This window comes from Oratosquilla oratoria, chromosome 29, assembly GCF_046742065.1.
Source record: "Oratosquilla oratoria isolate Oo_2021 chromosome 29, ASM4674206v1, whole genome shotgun sequence".
NCBI classification, from domain to species: domain Eukaryota; kingdom Metazoa; phylum Arthropoda; class Malacostraca; order Stomatopoda; family Squillidae; genus Oratosquilla; species Oratosquilla oratoria.
This window is the reverse complement of record NC_134805.1, coordinates 52,090,174-52,113,237: the sequence shown is the minus strand read 5'-3', so window position 1 is coordinate 52,113,237 and position 23,064 is coordinate 52,090,174. Positions and strand designations below refer to the sequence as shown.

Here is a 23,064-nt window from a genome sequence, read left to right as displayed (position 1 = left end):
AAAGATCAAGGCTATACAGGAAGAAGAAAGAAGAAGGGGGACATCATATGATGCTGGAGGGGGTGCCCTACCAACATAGATTGGCGAGGGGAATCTGATGAGGAAAGAGAAGGCGCCCACTACTGGAAAATAAACCTCTTTCCAATGATTTAGATACCCTGAAGACCCCCAGCAGAGAGGTTTCATATGAAGAAACCGCCAAAGGTGCAAAAAAGCAAATTATATGATGTTGTCGTCTGTGCGTCGTCACTACTGTGACATACTTATACTTTAGTTTTTCAGTATTTAAAGTACTTATAATTAAAATATGTTGATAATTTTTACTGTACTTATTATATAATAAGAATTAAGCCATGAAAAAATCAGTCAAATTGGTGAAACTATAAGCAAGTTACAGATATATTCATATTTCAAGTTGCCATATCTCCGTTCGATATTTTTCTACTTTTTTTTTAATCATAAAAAATCTAATATACATCAGATTTAGATGAAACTTACAGGGAATATTACTTTTAGTAACTGCTAGGGCTGATCGTTCGAATATTTTGAATAGGATGAAAGAGTTCGGAGTAATAATGGAAACGAGCAAATAATTTTTATTTTTCACGATTTTTGCCAGCCATTAAAATTGAAATGCCTGTATGTAAAAGTATAAAGGAAATTGTTCAATTACTCAATGACCGGCCCTAGGTGTGCCTACTGACTAATCATAGCCAAAATATAAAACAAATTGGTCCACGTATTATGGTGCTGTGCACTTTTAAATGTTGCTACTGGTATACGTACATGTGTACATGTGTACATACATCATTCTGCTTCACCTAAAATGTAGGCAATATGGATACCTATTTACCTGAGAAGTTTCAGCTCTTTACTCTAAATATTTTAGAAAATGACCTCCAGGTGTCGCGTACCCCCTTAACCCCTTCCATACGGTGCCGCACACGTAGGCGTCATGGACTTGGATCTCGGTGGCAGCAGCCAATGCCAGCCGTACGACGTGTCGTAATAATACTCGCATCATAAAATATAGTCACCGCTTATATCGATCGTTCTCTCTTCACCCGTGAATTTTGATAACCATAGAAAATGCGATTACAAAAGAATTAGAAAGTATGTCATTATGGAGGGGCGACTACAATAAATATAATCAAGACGCCGATATGGCAGCCTCGCGAATACACTCGCTCCCCACGACGCCTACGTGTGCGGCACCGTATGGAAGGGGTTAAGTGCATTGAGTATAGGTGTGCATTTTTTCTTTATGTTTGTGATGTGTTGTTTAAATGACATGGATGTATTGTATGTTACACCAAGAATTTTTGGGGTGTGTGTACGTGGTATTAGAGTGTTGTTGATATAGAGTTGAGGAATGTATTTGTGTTCTTTTGTCCAGTTGGTGAGAAGTGTTACTGTAGATTTGGCTGGGGCTATTTTGAGTCTGTAATAAACCATGTGTTGTGTTTATCAAGGTATGGCTGTATTATTTCTGTCGTCTGCGTAGGAAGAGATTTGTATTTCTAAGGTGTCTAGTGTGGATATATCATGCATGTATAGATTAAAGAGTGTGGGGGATAGAACAGAGCCCTGTGGTACTCCATTCTTAATGTTTCTGATGTGTGATGATCGGCCATTCTACAAAGCATAAGCATTTCTGCCTTCCAGATAATTGGCCAGCCATCTTTTGGTGTTATTGTGCATGTTTGTGTTATACATTTTGTTTGTTAGTTTGTGGTGGGGGATAGCATCAAAAGCTTTTATAAGAAGTGTTCTGTGATGGGGCCTTTCTGAGTTGATGCCATCTAATATTCTTTGTGTGAGGTTTATTAGAAGAGTGTTTGTGGAGTGTAGTGGCCTAAAACCGTGTTGTGATTCAGCAAGGGGATTATGTGGTGTGATGAGTTGAAGTATGAGGGGTTCAGTGACTTTAGAGGTGGTGCAGAGAAGTGTGAATGGGCGGTATGATGTTGGGATTGTTGGGTCTTTATTGGGTTTTGGAATTGTGATTATTTTCCCATGCCTCCTTACATCAGGTATAGTGTTGTGTGAATAGCTGTAGTTTGCAATGTTTGTGAGTGCATGTATACTTTGTGGTCCAATGTGTTTTAGGTGGATGTTACTTATGTTGTCAGGGCCACAGGCAGATGAGTGCTTGAGGTTATGTATTATGTGTTTTGTCCGACTGTCTATAAAGGGTGTATAGTCTGAGTCTATGAGAAAGTCTTTCTTACATTGAATGGTGCATTGGTCATCAGGGTGAGAAGTGAGATGACTTGTCTGTGCAAAATGATTTATGAGTGTGTTTGAGGGTAAATTATCTACTGTTGTGGTTATTGCTGCATGAGAGCATGTTGTGATACTGTTGGATAGTGTAATGCTGTTGAGTGTTTTGTACAATTTGCAGGGGTTTGTTTTGTGATCAAGTGTATTGACAAACTTTTGCCAATTTTGTGTTTTTTGTTCTCGTGTATTTTTTTGGTAATCTCTGTGTTTAGTGTTTGTATTTGGTCTGCTATGTTTTGAGGGATAGGTGTGGAGGTATTGTGTTTAATTTATCTCGTCTGATGAGGCCTTGGATGTCTGGTGTGAAACTGGGGTTGTGTGATTTTCTGTTGCCTCTAGGGATATATCTCTTGTCTGCATTTTGTATGATTGTATTAAAAGTGTGTACAGCATTGTTTATGTTTGTGATTGGTGTACTGTTAAGTGTCTCAAAATGTTGTTCTGTCTCTTCAGTAAAAGCTTCCCAGTTTGCTCTCTTGTAATTGGTGTATGTGTGTCTGTGGCCAACTGGGGTGCATCTTGTTTTGGTGGTGATGATTGGAAGGTGGTCAGATCCAAGGGATCTGACCACTCTCCATGAAGTTGTTGGGGTTAGGCAGGGGGAACAGAAGGTGATATCAGGAGAGGAGGGGGTGTAGAGGGCTTGGTGTGGGATATGTGTATGATTATGTGTGTTGTTCATGATGGTCAGTGAGTCAAGTTGAGTCTGCATATCAAGCCCTCTGTCTGTGTCTGGGTTGTCGACACACCAGGCCGATGACTTGGCGTTGAAGTCACCACCCATGATAAGGTTTGGGATTGTGGCTAGTTGATTGAGTTGAGGCCTGAAGGTGTTTGGAACTGTGGGAGATGATTGGGGGGGAATGTATATATTATCTATTGTCAGTGTTGATTTGTCACCTGTACGGATTAGGATAGATTGAATTTCTGTGGTGTTATCTGTGGTACAGAGGAGGATTTTGATTGTAGTGCTTGTGTCCACGAAACAGATGGATTGGTGGACCAGGGTGATGAGTCCACCGCCATTGCTGTTGGTCCGGTCTTGTCTAATTGTTGTGAAGTTGTGAAATGTTGGTGTTGTGTGTGAGTGCCTTAGTTTTGTTTCTTGTATGGTGGCACTGTGTATGATGTGTTGTTTGAGGAAGTATTCAATTTTATGTTTTTTTTGTGTTGATGCCATTGATGTTGTGTTGTAATATGTTGATGTTTTGTGTTCTTTATGTGTTGTATGTTGCTTCTGGGGTTGGGGTGTTGATGGGGGAAAGTATAGGATCTGGGTTAGAGGGAGGGAAAGGTGTGATTGGGGACAAAGGTGGGGAGGATTGATTGAGGACAAGGGTGGGGGAGACTGGGTGTGGGCAAGATGTGGTTGGGAAGATGGAAATGAGGTTATTGGAGGGCAGGTAGAACATGTCCAAGTGTTTGTGTATTCGTTTGTGTTTGCAAGTGTTGTACAAGTGAAGTTGGCCCAGTTTTTGTATATGTTGCATTGAACTGAGCCCTTTGTCTGCTTGAAGTGATGGGTTTGGAGCATGTGGGGCATGTGTATGTTGTGGTGGGCCCAGGATTGCTCTCTTCATCTCTGGCTAATAGTAGAAGAAGAGGGGTGAACACCAGAAAAACACTCCTTAGTGCAGAAAAAATGTAACAGTGTATGTTGTGAAAGGAATGTGGTACTCACACAGGCGACCAAAGGCCCTCCTGGGGATAGGTGCAACCTGTGTAGCACCAGTGGCCAGGGATGTTTGCTGCTGTTTGACCTCCAACTCTTGGGGTTGGGGGTGGTCCCACGACGAAGTTGCTGTGGCACCAGGACCTTTAAGGATAGTTAAAGAAGAGACCTGAAAAAAACAAAACAAAAAAATCCACACAGAGTGGTGGACATCTAGAACAAACTGGATAAAACAATAGTGTGTGCAAAAACCATACACAAATTTAAGAGGCACTGTGGTGTCAACTAGTGCTTTGTAGGCTACCAAATAAGACGAAAATTTTCAATAGTGCAAGGAGAGCAGGAGGCCTGGGTTGTATTGAGTGGGAGAGCAAGCACTTGTGGTTGCTCCAAATGAACTAGAGAAGTGGTAATATTGTCTAGTGAGAAAAAATGGAAGGTAACCAAGGTGGAGCAAGAGAAAATGGCAATGAGTTTGAGTCGAACATTGACACAAACACAGAGCCCTCTGGAGTTGCTAAACTGAAACTTAATGTAAACAGAGGCCTTGAAACACCAAGACGTCTTTTGAAGCAAAATAATCACGATCCCTTTTCTGGATTTGGTAAGTACAAGAGAAGAAATTTTAGTGGAATCATAGACATGGAAAGGGATATGATTTTTAATAGAAATTCATAGGATAAAGAATTCATGGAATTAAAGAGATTATGAATTTAAGAAAGGAATACCTTAAAGTAACTAAAGAGATGTGTGATTGAAAGAAAAAGAATGCTGAAATAAAAAATTAACTAAGTGAATTAAAAAAGAACTAATTGAGGTTAAATGTGAAAATGAAAAGATGAAAAACAAAGATACCACCAATAGTGAGAATTTAAGAAAAGGAGAGGAAAATTTGCAGATGATTAAGAAATGAATGAAAGCAGAGAAAGCGAAGAGATAGCTTTTAAAGAAATAGTACAACAAATGCAGGAGAATGCAAAAGACACAATTATTCAAGTAATCAAAAAGTAAATTGGGTTAGAGATACAGTGGATAAAAAATGTGTGTATTGTAGTATATGGACTAAAGGAAAGACATGGCCTGGTTGGGTACTTGATAGAAAAAGTAGAAAAAGAAATAGCAAAAACAATTCTAAAAGAGGTACAAGTTAAAGACCAAGAAGTAAAAAAGGAAATAGAATCATGTAGAAAGGGACAATATTCAAAAGAAAGAAATTGCCCTCTAAAGATAAAACTAAGGTCACAAATGGTAGAAGACATACTAGCAAAATCTGGAAAGTTAGCAAAGAATGAACACCGCAACAATATATGGATAAAAAGAGAAATGAATGTTAAGGAAGAAGACACTAAAAGGTGAAGCTGAAGGAAAAAAAGTGCAAAGAGAATGGAGACTGAAAGAAAGGAGTTCTATTGGAGAATCTTAGATGTGAGCCTGAGAAAATGGTATATTCAGGTAAGCAAAACAAAGAGAACAGAAAACAAGATGGAGAAGGAAAAAAATTAAAAGTGGCTTATACTAACATAGACGGATTGATCTCAGGATTAAATGAACTAAATGATTACCTGTCACAAGAAAAACCAGACATATTGGGAATTGTAGAGACAAAATTAAAGGGTCAACTACCACCAGATAGTGTTGGACATGGATTCTATAATCATTGGATTAAAAATAGAAACGAAAAACAGGGTGAAGGGGCACCTCATACTACAATGCCCAACAATGACTATTCCCAGACAACAATATATTACCTCTACTCTAAGTGATTTATGGTACTGCCCAGTGGCTGTTGCCAGTTTCCTGGAGGCCGAGTGTTGTCTGCAAGAGACCAGTGGCAACGGATTGTAAATGACTGTACATGCTTTCTTCCAAATCTTGGGTACTCGCCTTCTCTTGTAATATACATTTCATCACAAAACATATTATATCACAAAACATTCTCACTGTCTTACCCCTCCTCATGATTAGCTCCACACACACATCATCTAGTCTCATTCTTTCTCTATTTCAACTTGCCATTGCATTTTCTATTTTTTTTTTTTCACTAATTTGTGACCACTCTGCTCCCCCTTTGCATGTCATTCCCTCTCTTTACCATCATAGACCTTTCATGATTCCTGTCCTCGCATTTAGCAGTTGTTGGAGTATTCTTTCCACCTTTTTGCAATTTTGACTTCCTATGTTAAGTATTTTCCATTCTTATTATTAGCTTCATTTGTGGTAATTGTTGTTTGGGTATCGTAAAGTTTACCTTGGTTCGGGGATTTCCCTCAAAGCATTGTGGTAATTTCTTTTGATTCAGGAACCTTTTCCGAATCTTCAAACCACACCTACCGTAACTTTAAATAAAATACGATTAAACTCCCCTCCCTAATATTGATTGAATCTATAAAGTAATTTTGGTTTAAAAATCTGGAAACTTTGAGAATTTGATTAAGATAAAAGTTAACCCGTGGCTTTGAGCTTTTTGAACACGTAAGAGTCCTGCCGAATATGACTACTTTCGTCGGCCTACTCAGAAGACCCAGAGCTCTGGAACCTGATACTCCTATCTTGAAACCTGATGTCAAGAGACCTTCTTATGTCTTCTCATAAGAAGCCTTTAAATTCTACATCATTTCAGGCCAATTGTCTGAGAACACAACCAAGTAAGTTCTCGGACATTCTTGTATTTGTTGAATCACAATTACCATACATTATAATGCTGCTAGCTGGTGCTTCCATTATTTTGTGATTGTTCTTTTCATTGCTGCTTTGTGGTTATGATGATATCAGGCAGGGACATGACACCAGCCTAATGCTTGCTTTGCCAAACCAAGAACCAACAACAGATATCTACAAATAGTAGTCCTATGTGATGGACATTATCCTTACCTTCACTTGGAGGTGCAACCCTGCAAAGCCATTTGGTCTTTAGACTGGACCCATGATCTATCTTTATCAACATTGACTGTGTTTCCTCCACAAGGAGAGTTGGCATCTGGTATTTATCTAACTGTATTCATATAATTGTAGTAAACAGGTGACTGCTCCTCCATGCTACTACAATACAAGCTGGAGACATAGAAACAATTCCTCACTAATATAATTTACCATAGTCCAATGTTATTTCTAAGAGGGATCTATGGGACAGACTGATTATTATTGGTAGCTTGTGTAGGGTTATGGGTATCTGGTGGGTGAAATTTGAGGCACCAATTATTATCATGTGCTTGACCAATCAAAAAGCTGACCACATAATGCAGAGCAATTGTTATTAAAAATTAGGAGGCTTGACAGTATGGGGAGCATCAGGTAAATTCTGACACAATATCTAAAAACCATCTGAAAGCAAACAGGTATTCCAAAAATTCTTACAGCAGTGGCAGTACTGGAGTGTGTGACATCAGAAGACTACTGTAAAGTAAGCCAAGTACCTTAGCTGTGGGCGTTGTAATTTTTGTGTTTTATGGACTTTTGTGTTTTCCATATGATGACACCTATGTAGCCTCCATAAGGTGCAAGTGGGTATATGAGGATGCCGGCATTGGCATCTTGATTGTTTATTTTGTAGTTGTAGGTGAGTGACCCCCATATTCTATGGATTGGCTTGATCATATTTTCTGTGGTTATTGTTATTCAGAGTGAAAGAGAGTGATTAATACTGTAACTTTATATTTTATAATGCAAGTATTGTGATGCATCATCGAATCATATACATCAGGCAGCAGATGCTGCCTGCAAGAATTTGATTCATGTTGCAGAGGTTATTCACATTTTGTATTGGCTAATTTTTGTAAGATGATTGGAATTTTTTTTATTTATTTTAAGGAATTTCATAAAATTTTCTTTTCAGATTCCACAAAGTAAAGTATAAAAAGGGATACAATGGACCACCTGATGATCTAGAAACATTAGATGTTGTGACCCCAATGGAACCTATTCCATATGAACCCATTTTCCCCCATGAAACCCGACTCCCACCTATCATGGTAAGCTGCCAGCTCTGTTGATTATAACATGATGATTTAGATTAAAAGGGCTGTTTAGCATTAGCAATAGTTTGATGTTAACAAATAACTGTGGCAAGGCCTATTCTGTGTTGGTGTTTGTTTTAAAGGTGGATGGTATTCTGAATGCACTTGTTGTAGTGTGGTTCTTGCTTGTTATGGGAGGGATTTTTCTGTATTTACCTAGTTGTAATATACGGGAGGGGAGCTATGCTCGTGGTGACCCGTCTTTGTATCTCTCCGCATCAAGTTTTATCTTAAAATCTTGTATAGTGTTAGCACATACTGTTTTGTTGTCTAATTTGTTCCATGTATTTATCGCTCTGTGTGGGAAACTGTTCCTTTTCAAGTTTTTTCTATAACTATCCTTTTTCAATTTTTTTCCGTGTCCTCTTGTTTTACCGTTGTCCCACATTAATAGGTCGTTCCTGTCTAAAACTTCCATTCCTTTCATTATTCTGTAGATAGCAAATCTCCTCTTTCTCTTCTTTGTTCCAGAGTTGGTAGGTTCAATTTGGATAGTCTTTGCTCATATGTTAGTTCGGCGAGTGTTGGTGCTAGTTTTGTTGTCGCTCTTTGTAATCTTTCTAGTTTCTTAATATTCTTTTTGGTACTGGGTGTCCAAAGTGATGCTGCATACTCGAGTTTTGGTCTTATTAGTGTAGTAAGTATTTTCCTTATCATTTCTTCGTCCATATAGGTAAATGCCACTTTGATTGCTCGCAATAAGTTGTAGGTTTCTCCGAACATCTTGTTTATATGCTTATCTGGTTTCATGTCCTTTCCAATCATCACTCCAAGATCTTTTTCATAGTTTGTTTTGTTTATTTTTTCTTCCCCAATTCTGTAATCTTTTGATATTCTATTTTTACTCTTTCCAAATTCCATTATGCTGCATTTCTTAATATTGAATTTTACTTCCCACTTTTGAGTCCAATTCCATATTGCGTCCAGATCTTGTTGCAATGAGTTGCAGTCCTCTTCCGTTTTTACCTTCTTAAGTAATTTTGCATCATCTGCAAAAAAATTTATATAGCACTCCACGCCTTCATTCATGTCATTAACGTATACAGCGAACATGATCGGTGCCAGTACTGATCCTTGCGGGACCCCGCTTTTTACTTCTTCCCAGTTGGAGAATTTTTCTCTAATTACAACTCTCATTTTCCTCCCAATCAGAAAGTCTTTCATCCATTCCAATAATTTTCCTCTGATGCCACCTTTTGACTCTATCTTATTTATTAGTTTCCTATGAGGTACCTTGTCAAATGCCTTTTGCAGGTCCAGAAAAGCACAGTCTGCCCATCCATCTCTTTCTTGTATAATGTCTACTAATCTTGAGTAAAAGCAAATCAGATTTGTTGTACAGGATCTCCCTTGTCTAAATCCAAATTGATTTGGGTTCAGTATAGATTTTTCTTCCAGGTACTTAACCCATCTGTTTTTGATCACTCTTTCACAAATTTTTGCTATTGTGCTTGTTAGTGAGACCGGTCTGTAGTTAGATGGATCTTCCTTATCACCTCCCTTATAAATTGGTACAATGTTTGCTTTTTTCCAGTCCAATGGTACTTTTCCTTCTTTAATTGATGATTTAATTATATCATATATTTTGTCAGTTAATTCTTCCATGCATTCTTTCAGTATCCAGTTTGCTATTCCGTCTGGGCCATGTGATTTTCTGACATCCAGGGTTTTAATTTGATCACTGATTTCTTTTTGTGTTACGTTTATTTCTTTCATTGCTGGGGATAATTCTCTCTCTCTAACTTCACTGTTAGGCGAGTTTTCTATTGTGAATACTGATCTGAAGTGGTTGTTCATTATTTCAGCCATTTCCAGTTCTTCTGTAAATTCTTTTTTATCTTGGCGCAGTTTTTCTATTTCTTGTTTGTTTTTCAGTTTTCCATTTACATATTTGTAAAATAGTTTGGGTTCTTCTTTACATTTGTCTATTATCTTTTTTTCGTAATTTCTCTTTTTACATATTCGTTTCTTAGTTTGATGTATGTTTGCCATTTGCTTTGTTTCTTATCTCTTTTCCATTTTTTCCAAGCTTTGTCCCTTTTTTCCTTTGCTTCACTACATCTTTTGTTGTACCAGTTCTTTATGTATGCCTTTTCCATTTTTTGTTGTGGTACGAAATTGTCCACTCCTTCATTATAAATTTCTTTTAGTATGTTCCATTTTTCTTCTATCCCTGTATCTTCGTTTTGGAATTTTTCCCAGTTTGCATTGCAAAAGAATGTTTTAACTTTCTCAAAGTTTGTTTTGTTATACATGGGTCTTCCTATTCTATGTTTAACATTTTTGCTTTGGTCTGGTTGTTCCTTCAATTCCATTTCTATTAGTACATGGTCACTCTTTCCTATCGGAGTTTTGTAAATAATATTATCGATTATCTCAGGTTCTGTTGTAAGTATTAAGTCCAATATTGAGGGTTCTTCATTTCCTCTATATCCAGTATTTTCTCTAATCCACTGGGTCATTGTGTATTCAATGGTCAAGTCAAGGAGTACATTGCCCCAGTGTTTCTCTCCCCCTTTCACTGTCATTTCTTCCCAGCATATTTCTTTTGAATTAAAGTCACCCATAATTACTGTATTTCCTCCATCCTTCAGTGTTTCAATTAGTTCTTCCTTTGTATCATCTAGTAACTCAGCGTGATCCCTCTCTGACCAGGCTTGTGTCTTAGGAGGTACATATACCACTGCAAATTTTCTTTTCTTCATTTTTTTACCTTCGACTTGTACTATAATTGATTCTACATTATTTTTTCCTTCAGTTATTTTTGTTACAGTTAAATCTTTCTTGGCCAAAATTAGAACTCCTCCGCCCTGTTTGTTCTTTCTATTCTTTGTCCAACAGTTGTATTCTCCTTGTCCCACATTGTGGGGTGTTAGTATGAACTTTAATTTGGTTTCTACAATTCCCATTATGTCTGGTTTTTCTAATACTAGATAATCATTTAATTCGTTTATTCCTGAGATTATTCCGTCTATATTTGTGTAAGCTATTTTTAGTTTCCTTTCTCCTCCTCCCCTTCTGTCTTCTTTGTTTCCATTTTCTCTATGTACTTTTTCCTCAGCCTCATGTCTATCACTCTCCAAAAAAACTCCTCCTTTTCTTTTTCAGTTCTATTCTCATTCCTTTCATTTGCCTCATTCCTAAGTTCCTTTTCTTTCTCTTTTTCTTCCTCACTCATTTCATTTTTGATCCATATATTTTTGTACTGTTCACTATTTGCTAGTCTCATTGTTCTAGTTAAAATTTCTTCTACACTTGATTGCGATCTAAGTTTTACTTTTAATGGTCTATATAGCTTATCTTTAGAGTACTTGCCCATTCTATGAGTTTCCTTGATTTCTCTGTCCCAGCCTAACTCATCTGTTTGTAACTCCTTTAGTATTTCTTTGGCAATCTCTTTTTCTTCCTTTTCCCTCTGGTATCTTGGTACATTGTGCTTTTCTTTAATGCCATAGACTACTATACATCTTTTTCTATCCACTGTGTCCCTAACTAGGTTACTTTTCTCTTTAATAACCTGAATTACAGTTTCTTTTGTATTATCTTTTACTTGTTGTTCCATTATTTTCTTTAAAGATATTTCCTGACTTTCCTTCTCAATTTTCCACTGTTTTTTTATTTCCTGTAGGTCGTTCTCCCTAATTCTTTCCTCCACCTTTTCGGTCACTTCTTTCATTTGACTTTTGATTTCTCGTTTCAGAACCTCTTTCCTACTATTATCCTCACTTTTCAACCTCTCATTCTCATCCTTAAGCTGTTTTAATTCTTTTTTCAACTCGTCCATCTCCCTATTGTTTTCCTCGTTGGCTTTCCTTAGGTTTGATACTTCCTGGTACATTATCTTATATTCGCTTTTAAGTTCTAATAGTTCGTCTACGATATCACTTAGATCTCTACTCCTCATTATGTTCCTGTATCTGGGTTCTCTGTCATTTTCTATTCTTAATAATCCATTTCCTTCCCTTTCAAACCCAGAAAATCTACTTACGTCTAGTCTTTGATATTCTCTTGGTGTTGAAGCGAAGCATGATTTTTTCCTCACTACTCCTCGTGGAGTTTCGATTTTAGTTTCCTCCAGGCTTCTTTTAGTTGCGTCCTTGGATTTAGGGGTTTCCATTTTTAAGAACAATAAAAAAAAATGAAAAAAGAAAGTAACGGAGGTACAAATTCGACCTACATTGTTTCACCACGAATGCACAGCTTACCACTCCGTGTATAAACAAAAAGGCCGCCGCTGATCGTTTGTTGTTTATATTTTTGCTCGTAAGCCAGCGCTCATAAGCCAGGGCTGATGTCTTGAGTAGTTTGATGGTCAGCTATAGAGTGCTTATTTTGTGATCTAATTGTATGTATGTTTCTGTATGGATGGTACAATGTCATTTGAGTATTATGCTGCTTGTGCTTTTATTCAGTTGGTTATATCTGTATTATGTATTTACCTAAATGTAGTATACAGGAAAAGGAGCAATGCTTGTTGGGTCCCATTTCATATTCTCAAATTATTTATTCTACCTAGCCTCAAATTCATGTATGGTTTCAACTTAATTTATATCTTTGATTTCCAATTATCATAATTAGATTTGAACTTGTGTATTGTTTGAGCTTGGGCTATATCACTTCCTAAGCTATTTCAGTTATTTATGCATCTATATAGAAAACTGTATTTCTTCACATCCTCTAGACATGTGGTCTCTTTCAATTTGCTCCCTTGACATCTTAAAGCCCTCCCATCTATCAGAAGATCTCTTCTGTCAATGCAATCTATCCCCTTTAGTGACCTGAATACTGTAATCATAACACTTCCTTTTCTTTGATCTTTCAAAGTTGGCAGACCCAGTGCTTTTAGTTGTTCCTGATGTGGTTTATCTGCAAGGCTGGGAACCAGTTTGGTGACTGCATATTGTATTCTCTCGATCCTGCTTATATCCTTCACTGTATGAAGACCATACTAGTGATGCATATTCCAGTTTTGGATGAATCAGGGTTTCTATGAGTATTTTCATCATCTCTTCATCCATATAGTGAAATGCCTCTTTAATCTTCTGCAGTAGTTCATATTTAATGGAATAAATATATACAGGCTCTTGCATAGGACTGTGTGCCAATTATTTTGATGTGCTGTTCTATGGGAAGACTTCGATTTCTGTGTATAGATGTTCTATTTAGCTGGTTTTGGTAGGAAATCAATGCAGAAAAGTGTAGTCAAGGTGGTTCCTATGAGCTATTTGTAGACTATGATTAGAGTTTCTGCCAACCAGAACCTGTAATTGCTGCTGATTTTGTTATGTTTATTTTCTTATTGATTTTCTATGTTAGGTGCTTGATGTGTATTTACCTAGTTGTACCTAGTTGTATTTTATGGGAAGGGGAGCTATGCTCGTGGTGTCCCGTCTTCATATCTCATTTTATCTAAACTATTTTTAAATTCATGTATTGTTTTTGCACACACTACTTTCTCATCTAACTTGTTCCAACTGTCTATTACTCTGTGAGAAAAGCTGTTCTTTTTCAGATCTCTTCTATAGCTGTCTTTCTTGATTTTCTTTCCGTGTCCTCTTGTATTTCTATCATCCCATTGTATTAGGTCTTCTCTATCAATAATTTCTATGCCTTTCATGATTCTGTAAATAGCTATCAAATCTCCTCTCTCTCTTCTTTGCTCTAGTGTCTGTAGTTCAAGTTTTGCTAGTCTCTCTTCATATGATAGTTTTGAGAGTGTTGGTGCCAATTTTGTAATTGCTCTTTGTATTCTTTCAAGTTTTTTTATACATTTTTTGTACTTGGTGACCACATCGTTGCTGCATATTCCAATCTTGGTCTTATCAGAGTGATTAGTATTTTCTTCACCATTTCTTCATCCAGGTATGTAAATGCCACTTTGATTGTTCTTATTAAATTATAAGTATCACCAAAAATCTTATTTACATGTTTCTCAGGTGACATATTATTCATAACAATGACTCCCAGGTCCTTCTCATTTTCAATTTTTTTTTATTCTTTCTTCTCCCAATTTATATGATCCTGTTATTCTTTTTTTGCTTTTTCCAAATTCCATTATACTACACTTTTTAGTATTGAAATCCATCTCCCACTTCCTACTCCATTCCCATACTTTATTTAGACTCTGTAGTGATTCACAATCTTCTTCCGTGTTCACTTTTTTTAATAGTTTTGCATCATCTGCAAAGAAGCTCATATAACTTTCAATTTCTTCATCCATATCATTAATATATATAGCAAACATTATTGGGGCCAGAACTGTTCCTTGTGGAACACTACTTATTACTTCATCCCAATTCAAGTGTTTGTCTCTTATCACTACTCTCATTTTTCTTTCGTGCAAGAAGTCTTCCATCCATTTAAGCAGTTTGACCTGTATTACGCCTTCGGTTTCTAATTTCTTAAGCAACTTCTTATGTGGTACTTTGTCAAAAGCTTTTTTTAGGTCTAGAAATGCACAATCAGCCCATCCATCTCTTTCTTGTATTATATCTATTAGCCATGAATACATACATATATATACCAAGTCTTTTTCCCCCTTACCAGGGAGGTAGCCAAAAAGGACAAGGCATAAAATCATTCCCACCCATTCCATCCCCGAAAACACTCCACACCCCTCCACCCTCCCTCCCATCTTAGCACCTCCTAGATGACGGGTCATCCCTGCACCCTGTCCACTGCCCTGGGTCAGAAGCAGTGTCGCAGGACACAGCACATCCACAGCAAGGCCACTTCATTAAATCGGCGACCCCCCCTCTCCGTCCCCCCATATAAAGGAGAGGACGGGGAGAAATCCCTTCAGGCTGCGTCAAAATATTTGCTCACACACACTACCTCACCCCCCATTCCCCCGTCCATTCCACCTCATGCATTACAACATTTTCCATATACAACCATTCTCCATTCACCCCTGTCTTCTGTCCTCTCCCGTCCTTCCTCAACAGACATTCCCCTCTTCCCCAAAGTCCCCTTCACCCCATCCATCCACCTCATCCTAGGACATCCCCTCATGTTCACTCCCTCCACATCTGCCTTCCATACCTCTTTTACTAGTCTTTCTTCACTCATTCTTTCCATGTGTCCAAACCATCCTAATACTCTTTCATCAACCCTATCTCCCAGCTCCCTTTCCACCCCTGTTCTCCTCCTCACCTCCTCATTTCTCACTCTATCTAGCCTAGTAACCCCCATCATACTTCTCAGACACTTCATCTCAAACACATTCAAGTTCCTTCTCTCTTCCTCTCTTATGTTCCATGTTTCTGCTCCATACAGTGCTGTTGGCACAATCACTCCATCATACAGTGTCCTCTTAGCATCCATTCCCAAATTTCTATTCCTCATTACACTTTTTAAACCACCAAGGCATTTACTCGCTTCTCTCAATCTACATTCTACTTCCACCTTCACTCCACCCTTTCCTGCCACATTTGCACCCAAATGTCTAAAACTATCCACTTCCTCCAGTTGCTCTCCCTTAATGCTCACTTCCAGATTATTGCCACTTTCACCCCTTGTACATCATCACCTTACTTTTACCCACATTTATCTTCAGCTTTTTTCTATCACATACTCTCCCAAACTCTGTCACCAACTTCCTCAATCCCTCCTCCAATCCTGCCACAAGCGCAGTGTCGTCCGCAAACAACAGCTGGCTCACCTCCCACTTTTCTCCATTTTCCTTAACCATCTCCAATCCCTGACCCACTACCCTTGCATTCACCTCTCGCACCACCCCATCCATGTATAAGTTGTTGTTGTTGTTGTTGTCGTTCCCTAGACTGTCTGTCCGAGCAGTCCCGTCTCCCCAAGGAAGGCCACAGCCGAAACTGGGTTTTCCCACAAATCCTTTATAGAGTGTATGTTGTGTTGTTTGCGTGCATGATTGTGTATAATGCAGTCTTCCATTATGTGTTGTATGGTATGGGGTGAAGTGTTACATCCTGGGCAGCTGTTCACAACACGGTCGTCCAGCCTCTTCTGGTAGCTTAGAAGTGCTGGGTGGTGACCGCATCGCAGTCTGGCCAAGTGGACTCTGTCCTTACGTGGGAGAGAGGATTCAGAAGGGTGGATATCAGGGGGTCTGGCATGCAGCAGTGTGTTGTCTTTCAGTGTGTTAATGGAGCGGTGAGTGATATGATTATGAATATGTTTCCGGAGGCTGGTATTTGGTGGTTGTGGAGGAAGAGAAGAGAGTATCTGTGTGTAATAAAGGTCTTTGGGTGTAGTTTTAATGTTTAAGTTGAACAGCCAGGGTGACATAACACATCCCTGACGAAGTCCCACCTTTACCTCAAACCACTCACTCTCTCCATTTCTAATCCTGACACAAGCTCTTCTACTCTCATAATTACTCTTGACAGCTCCCAGAAGCTTTCCTCCTATCCCGTATATCCACATAACCTCCCACAGTGCCTTTCTGTCTACCCTGTCATAAGCCTTTTCCAGATCCATAAAGGCCCAGAAAACATCCTTCCCCTTTCCTATAGCTTTCTCACATATCTGTCTTACCACAAAAATCTGATCTACACTACCTCTACCTGTCCTAAACCCACACTGTTCCTCACCAATTACTCCCTCTGTTCCTCTCCTAATCCTCTCAATCAAGATCCTCCCATAAGCCTTCCCAACTACACTTAACAAGCTAATCCCTCTGAAACTACTACATTCACACTTGTCCCCTTTTCCCTTGTAAAGTGGAACTATACAAGCACTCCTCCAGTCCTCTGGCACTCTACCTTCTCTCCAGCAAACATTAAATAACCTCACCAGCCAGTCCACCATCACTATACCTCCTTTTTTAAGACATTCTGCATGGCATCCATCCATACCAGGTGCCTTACCTGCTTTCATCATCTTAACTGCTGCCTTCACTTCATCCTTCCTTATTTCTCCTCCATTTTCCTCACTCATCACTCTCATTTTCTTAGCATTTCCCACTGCAGCTATCTTTCCCTCCCTATCCTCCTTCACATTAAGCAACTCCCTAAAATATTCTGCCCATCTTCCCCTTACTGCCTTCTCCTCCATTATCATCTCTCCATCTGGACCTTTTACCTTTTCTTCTGTACTTGATTCGCCTCCTCTTCCTCTCTTAATTTATTTCCAAAACATCTTTTTATTACTTTCAAAATTTTCTGTCATACTCTTACCCCATTTTACATCTGCTCTCCTCTTTGCCTCCTTTACCTTTTTCTTTACTTCTCTTTTCTTTTCCCTGTACGTCTCATATGACTCCCTCGTCCTATTTTGTAACCAATCTGTGTAAGCTCACTTCTTCTCTTCTACAACCTTCTTCATTTCCTCATCCCACCATTCACTACCCTTCCTTCTATTTCCTCCTGACCTTCTTGTTCCACACACCATCTTTGCACACTTTGTGACTCCCTCCTTGAACCATCCCCATTCCTCCACACCTACCTCTACGCTATCCTTCACTCCCTCCCACTCCTCCTTCACTCCCTCCCACTCCTCCTTCAGCTTCCTCTTGTACTCCTTCTCCTTTTCCTCTTCGTTTAAAGAGTTCACTCTAAGCACCTCCTTACCTTTTGTCCCTTTCCTCTTCCTCCATCTGTCCTCCACTCTCAACTTACCTTCCACCAGAAAATGATCTGATATTCCCCCACCCTCTCCCCTTAGCACATGTAGATCCCTAACTCTTCCTATCATAATCCTATTTACCACTGCATAGTCCATTAAAGCTCTATCTACCACCTTTCCCTCCATCACCCTCTCCCATGTGTACTTATGTTTGACTCTTCCGAAACACTGTATTTGCTATCATCAACTCTCTTTCTAGACACATTTCCACCATCAACTCTCCACTACGATTCTTTCCTGGAACTCCACATTTCCCAACCTCTCCATCAATTGGCTCCTTTCCTACCCTAGCATTAAGGTCTCCCAGTATTATTACATTTACACTTCTCCCTAAACCCTCTATGCACTCATTCAATTTTTTTTTATTGCATAAATACATAGTAGGGATCTTGCTCTAGATGCTGGTAAAGTGTTTTTATCGTACCGTCATTTTTAAAGGGTGTAAAGGGCCTACCCTCCCTCCCCCCGGCAGCCACATGCTGCGCACGACCATTGTTTACATACGTTTTGACCATATTTTACCCTATTTCTTTGCATTTGATACACTCATAAAGTTTTCTCTTACGTCCGGCATGCACGTGAGTATGTGGTGTGAGGAAGTTCAGCCTGCACGACTGGCAGTGGCCTGAGCCTTACAAAGTAAAGGACATGTACACGTTAGCTTGCCGCATTCACTAATTTGCCGTGTGAAATTCGCATCTATTTTTCAGTGAAGAGATATTAGCCATGCCTAAGCTATCCAAACAAAAGGCACACTTGCAGAAGATAAGAACGTCTACATTAGCAACTCAAGGGGAGAAAGAAAGAACCCCAGCATCAACTTTGTTATCACCACCTCCGCCACCACCACTAGTACTCCCTCCAGCAGCTCTCTCCCTTCCATCTACATCCACATCCTCAGCACCTTAATCCTCTGTCCTCTACACCTATATCAGACAAGTTGTCTCTACGCAAACAACTGTTTGCTAACAAGTGGCTACAAGGATGCCTCCTTGTTGCAACACCTTGGGTTTAGAGTCTCAAATCTCACAGTGATGTCCCTGATGTAGCAAGAGCCTGTTCCATCACCAGAAAGGAAACCCAAGAAAAGAAAGAGAGCTGAATCCCAGCAATCAGACTACCTTGCTGGGTCATTCTAGACCAAGAACTCAAACTTTGCGACTGAGTGAGGTGGCGGCTTATGAGACCCTCACTTTGAGTGAATAACATCCTACACTGTAGGAGGGTACAAAGTGCCTGAGTTACTTGAAAGATGCAAAATCATCATGAAAATACAATGGAACCTGTTTTCAATGGGTCTTAGGAGGTCCAATGTAAAATTTAGTCAAACTAAGGAAAAAAAAAACTTTAACACTCATTTCTGAAAAATGTAAGTTTTTGATACTCAAAGTCTATCTCCTCCCTCAATTTTCAACCGATTTTTGCATATGAGGTCTATATTAATAGCTAGATAAATGACAAAAAATAAAATGGAGAGTTTTTTTGCACATGTTAACTAAATTTTTTTTAATAACGTGTCAAAGTCAAATCTTTGCTTTTTTTTTCAATATTTTTTTTATATTTTTTTTCCTTGCCGTTAAACAAAGATATTAAAAAAGCTTTCTATTTTGTTTTTTTATATATGTAGAAGATTCTTTTGCTGTAAAATGAAAGACATCGAATAAAAAATGTAAGAGGAGATAGGATTTGAAAGCCCAAAAATACTCGTCAGATCTGAATAAAACTCATGCTGTGAGGGTTTCCTCAGACCTAGATATCACAGAAAAAAATCAGCAAGATCCTTCAGAAAAAAAGGCCTACCTTTCTTCTACATTCTTTTAACTGCCAGGCCCATATGCACTTACAAAAAACCACATCTCCTTTCCCAGTTTCACCTTCATCCACATTATCCTTGAGGAAACCTCCTTCAACTCCACTACACGTTTACCTATCTCTTCACTTACTAGTATAGCCACCCCTTCCCTCCCTCGCCCTCTCTTCACTCCTGATAACCTCCCACTTACACTCCCAAACTTACAATCGCCCTTCCCTTTCAGCTTAGTTTCACTCAAAGCCAACACGTCCATCTTTCTTCTCATAAACATACTACCTATCTCTTCCCTTTTACTCTCATCTGTACCACATCCACGCACATTAAAAGACCCAAACTTTAGGGTGCTGGTCCGAGGCCTTCCAGCCCCTCTTATGCCTCTGCCTTTGCTTTTAGGAATGTCCCCTGTGGGGCTACAAGGAGAAGGATGCCTAGTCCCAATCCCCGTCCCTTTATTCTCGCCTCTTACGATCCAAGTGGGAATACTTGGTGGCAGTATTCTTTTCCCCCACCACAGGGAATTCCCCCACCACAGAAAAAGAAAATACTCAGAGAAATGGTACAGTATAGCAACAAGGGTTGGGGGACAGCATAACGGAGGGACAGTCGTAGTATAAAAGTGTCATCATTTCTCTATGAACAGAGTTTTCCTCTATCATAGACAAAATGATGTGTGACTCTGGTCCGTAGGGGCGCCCCATATAGACCCTAAAGTATCGACTGCATGCTACTTTGCCACAATAACAAGCAGCCAATACCCCAGACGGGGACCAATATCCCCAGACGGGGGCCAATACATATTAAATTGGTGACACATGATTGTCCTTGTCTGAATCCAAATTGCCTTGGATTTAGCACGTTTTTTTTTTCTAAATATTTTACCCATCTACTTTTGACAATTCTTTCACAAATTTTTGCTATTGTACTTGTTAGAGAGACTGGTCTATAGTTGGTAGGGTCTTCTTTATTTCCTCTTTTATACTGTATATAGGTACTATATTTGCTTTTTTCCAATCTTTTGGAACTTTTCCTTCTTTCAAGGAACTGTTTATTATGCTATGTATCTTGTCTGCCAGTTCATTCCTGCATTCTTTCAAAATCCAGTTTGCCATTTCATCTGGTCCATGCGATTTTCTGACATCAAGATTACTCAAGTGTTTCATTATTTCATTCTGTGTTACTTCTATTTCTTTCATAGGAGGGACTTTCTCTTTCCATTCGATCTCCTCAGGTTGTATGTTCTCCCTTGTAAACACTGATTTAAAATGTTTGTTCATAATTTCCGCCATTTCTATTTCCTCTGTGTATTCAACTCCTTGTCTTAATTTCTCCAAATCTTGTTTTTCAGTTTGTTTACAAATCTGTAAAATAGTTTTGGTTGATCTTTACATTTTTCTATGACATCTTTTTCATATTTTCTCTTTTCCTCTCTGCACACTTGTACATATTCATTTCTATAACAAGTATATATTTTCCATTTTTCATGTCTTTTGTCTTTCTTTGATTTGGTCCAAGCTTTGTCTCTTTTGTCTTTTATCTCCCTACAACTTTTGTTGTACCAGCACTTTACATATTCTTTTTCTTGTTTTTGTCTTGGGACATACTTTTCTACTTTTTTTTTTTTCAAAATATTCCATTTCTCTTCCACTGTTGTTTCTTCTTTGTATATTCCATCCCAGTTTTCTTTTTGAAAGAATTCTCTTATTCTATAAAAAAAAAAAAAATTCATACATCATTCATCCTTTTCTATATTGTTCATTTCTTTTCATGTATTTTTTCCTCATTTAGTTCCAGTTCAATCAATATGTGGTCACTTTTACTTATTTGTGTCTTATATTCAATCTTTTCCACTATTTCAGGTTCAGATGTGATTATTAGGTCTAGTCTCGATGGTTCTTCATTTCTATACCCAGTGTTCTCCTGTATCCACTGTGTCATTGTATGGTCAATAATCATCTCGAGTAGAACATTTCCCCATGAGCCGTCTCCATCCTTTACTGTCATCTCTTCCCAGCAGACTTCTTTGCAATTAAAGTCGCCCATCATAACTATTCTTCTTCCATCTTCCATTATCTTATTTAATGTTATCCTTGTGTCTTCTAAACATACATTTATGTTCACTCTCTTCCCACGAGGCTGTTTTCAGAGGCACATAATTTATCACAAACTTTCTGCTCTTCTTATCTCTGTCTTCCACTTCGATCATAATCATCTCTACTGTATTCTTTCCATATGTGACACACCTCACATTTATATCCTTCTTAGTCAGGAACATAACTCCACCACATTGTTTTGTTTCTCTGTTTCTAATCCAATAATTATATGCATCATGTCCTACACTGTTGGGCGGTAGTGGACCTTTTAATTTCGTTTCTACAATTCCCATTATGTCCAGTTCTTTTTCCTTCAGATAATCATTCAGCTCATTCAATCCTGTTATTAATTCATCTATGTTTGTGTAAGACACTTTTAATTTCTGCCACTTCCATTGTATTGTGTGTTTCCCTTTTGTTTTTCTCTAGTATGTCGTATTTCCTTACTTTTATATTCACTACTCTCCAATAGAATTTCTCTTTTTCTGACTCTGTTCTGTTCTCATTTTTTTCCTTAGCTTCATGTCTTTTCTTTTTTTCTTCCTCTCTTTCCTCTTTATTCATTTCTCTTTTTATCCATACCTTTTTATATTGTTCACTTGCTGCTAGTTTCCCTGTTTTTGCTAAGATATTCTCTGGCGTTGTTTGTGACCTGAATTTAATCTTAATTGGTCTGGTCTTATCTGTACTATAGTTTCCGAGCCTATACATCTCTTCAATTTGTTTCATGATTTCAGGTTCATCTTCCTGAACTAATTCTAGTAAACTGGTTACTTTTTCTTTTTCCTCATTGATTCATGTGGTTCTATTTAGGTTATATTTATCTTCCATTCCTAATACAATTATACATTTCTTTTTATCTGCTAAGTCTCTTACTATATTCTCCTGTCTCATCACTTTAATAACTGAGTCTTCAGTTTGTTCTTTCATCTGCTGTTTTATTATGTCAGTAAATGCAACTTTACTATTTTCTTGGATCTTTTTCCAACCCTGTGCTTCTTTTGCTATGGCCTCTTTATTGTCTCTATTATTCCTCTTTAATTCCTCATTCTCTTCTTTTACTTTTAACTGTAAATCGTAGTGGAGAGTTGATGGTGGAAATGTGTCTAGAAAGAGAGTTGATGATAGCAAATACTGTACAATGTTTCGGAAGAAAGTCAAACATAAGTACACATGGGAGAGGGTGGTGGATGGAAGGGTGGTAGATAGAGCGTTGATGAATTATGTAGTGGTAAATAGGATTATTATAGGAAGAGTTAAGGATGTACATGTGCTAAGGGGAGAGGGTGGGGGAATATCAGATCATTTTTTGGTGGAAGGTAAGTTGAGAGTGGAGGATAGATGGAGAGAGAGGAAAGGGAGGTGCTTAGAGTGAACTCTTTAAATGAAAAGGAAAAGGAGAAGGAGTACAAGAAGAAGCTGAAGGAGGAGTGGGAGGGAGTGAAGGATAAAGTGGAGCTAGGTGTGGAGGAGGAATGGGGATGGTTCAAGGAGGGAGTCACAAAGTGTGCTAGGATGGTCTGTGGAACAAGAAGGACAGGAGGAAATAGAAGGTAGGGTAGTGAATGGTGGGATGAGGAAACAAAGGTTGTA

General features: G+C 38.5%; 1 protein-coding gene across 1 annotated transcript in view; it reads left to right on the top strand.

The window, feature by feature from the left end:
- The window catches only part of LOC143040768 (ankyrin repeat and SAM domain-containing protein 6-like), a 696,708-nt gene that overhangs the window by 498,623 nt on the left and 175,021 nt on the right, over positions 1-23,064 (top strand). The window contains exon 8 of the mRNA XM_076212184.1: positions 7,788-7,923. Coding sequence (XP_076068299.1) covers positions 7,788-7,923 — 136 coding nt within the window. The remainder of the gene's footprint in view (positions 1-7,787; positions 7,924-23,064) is intronic.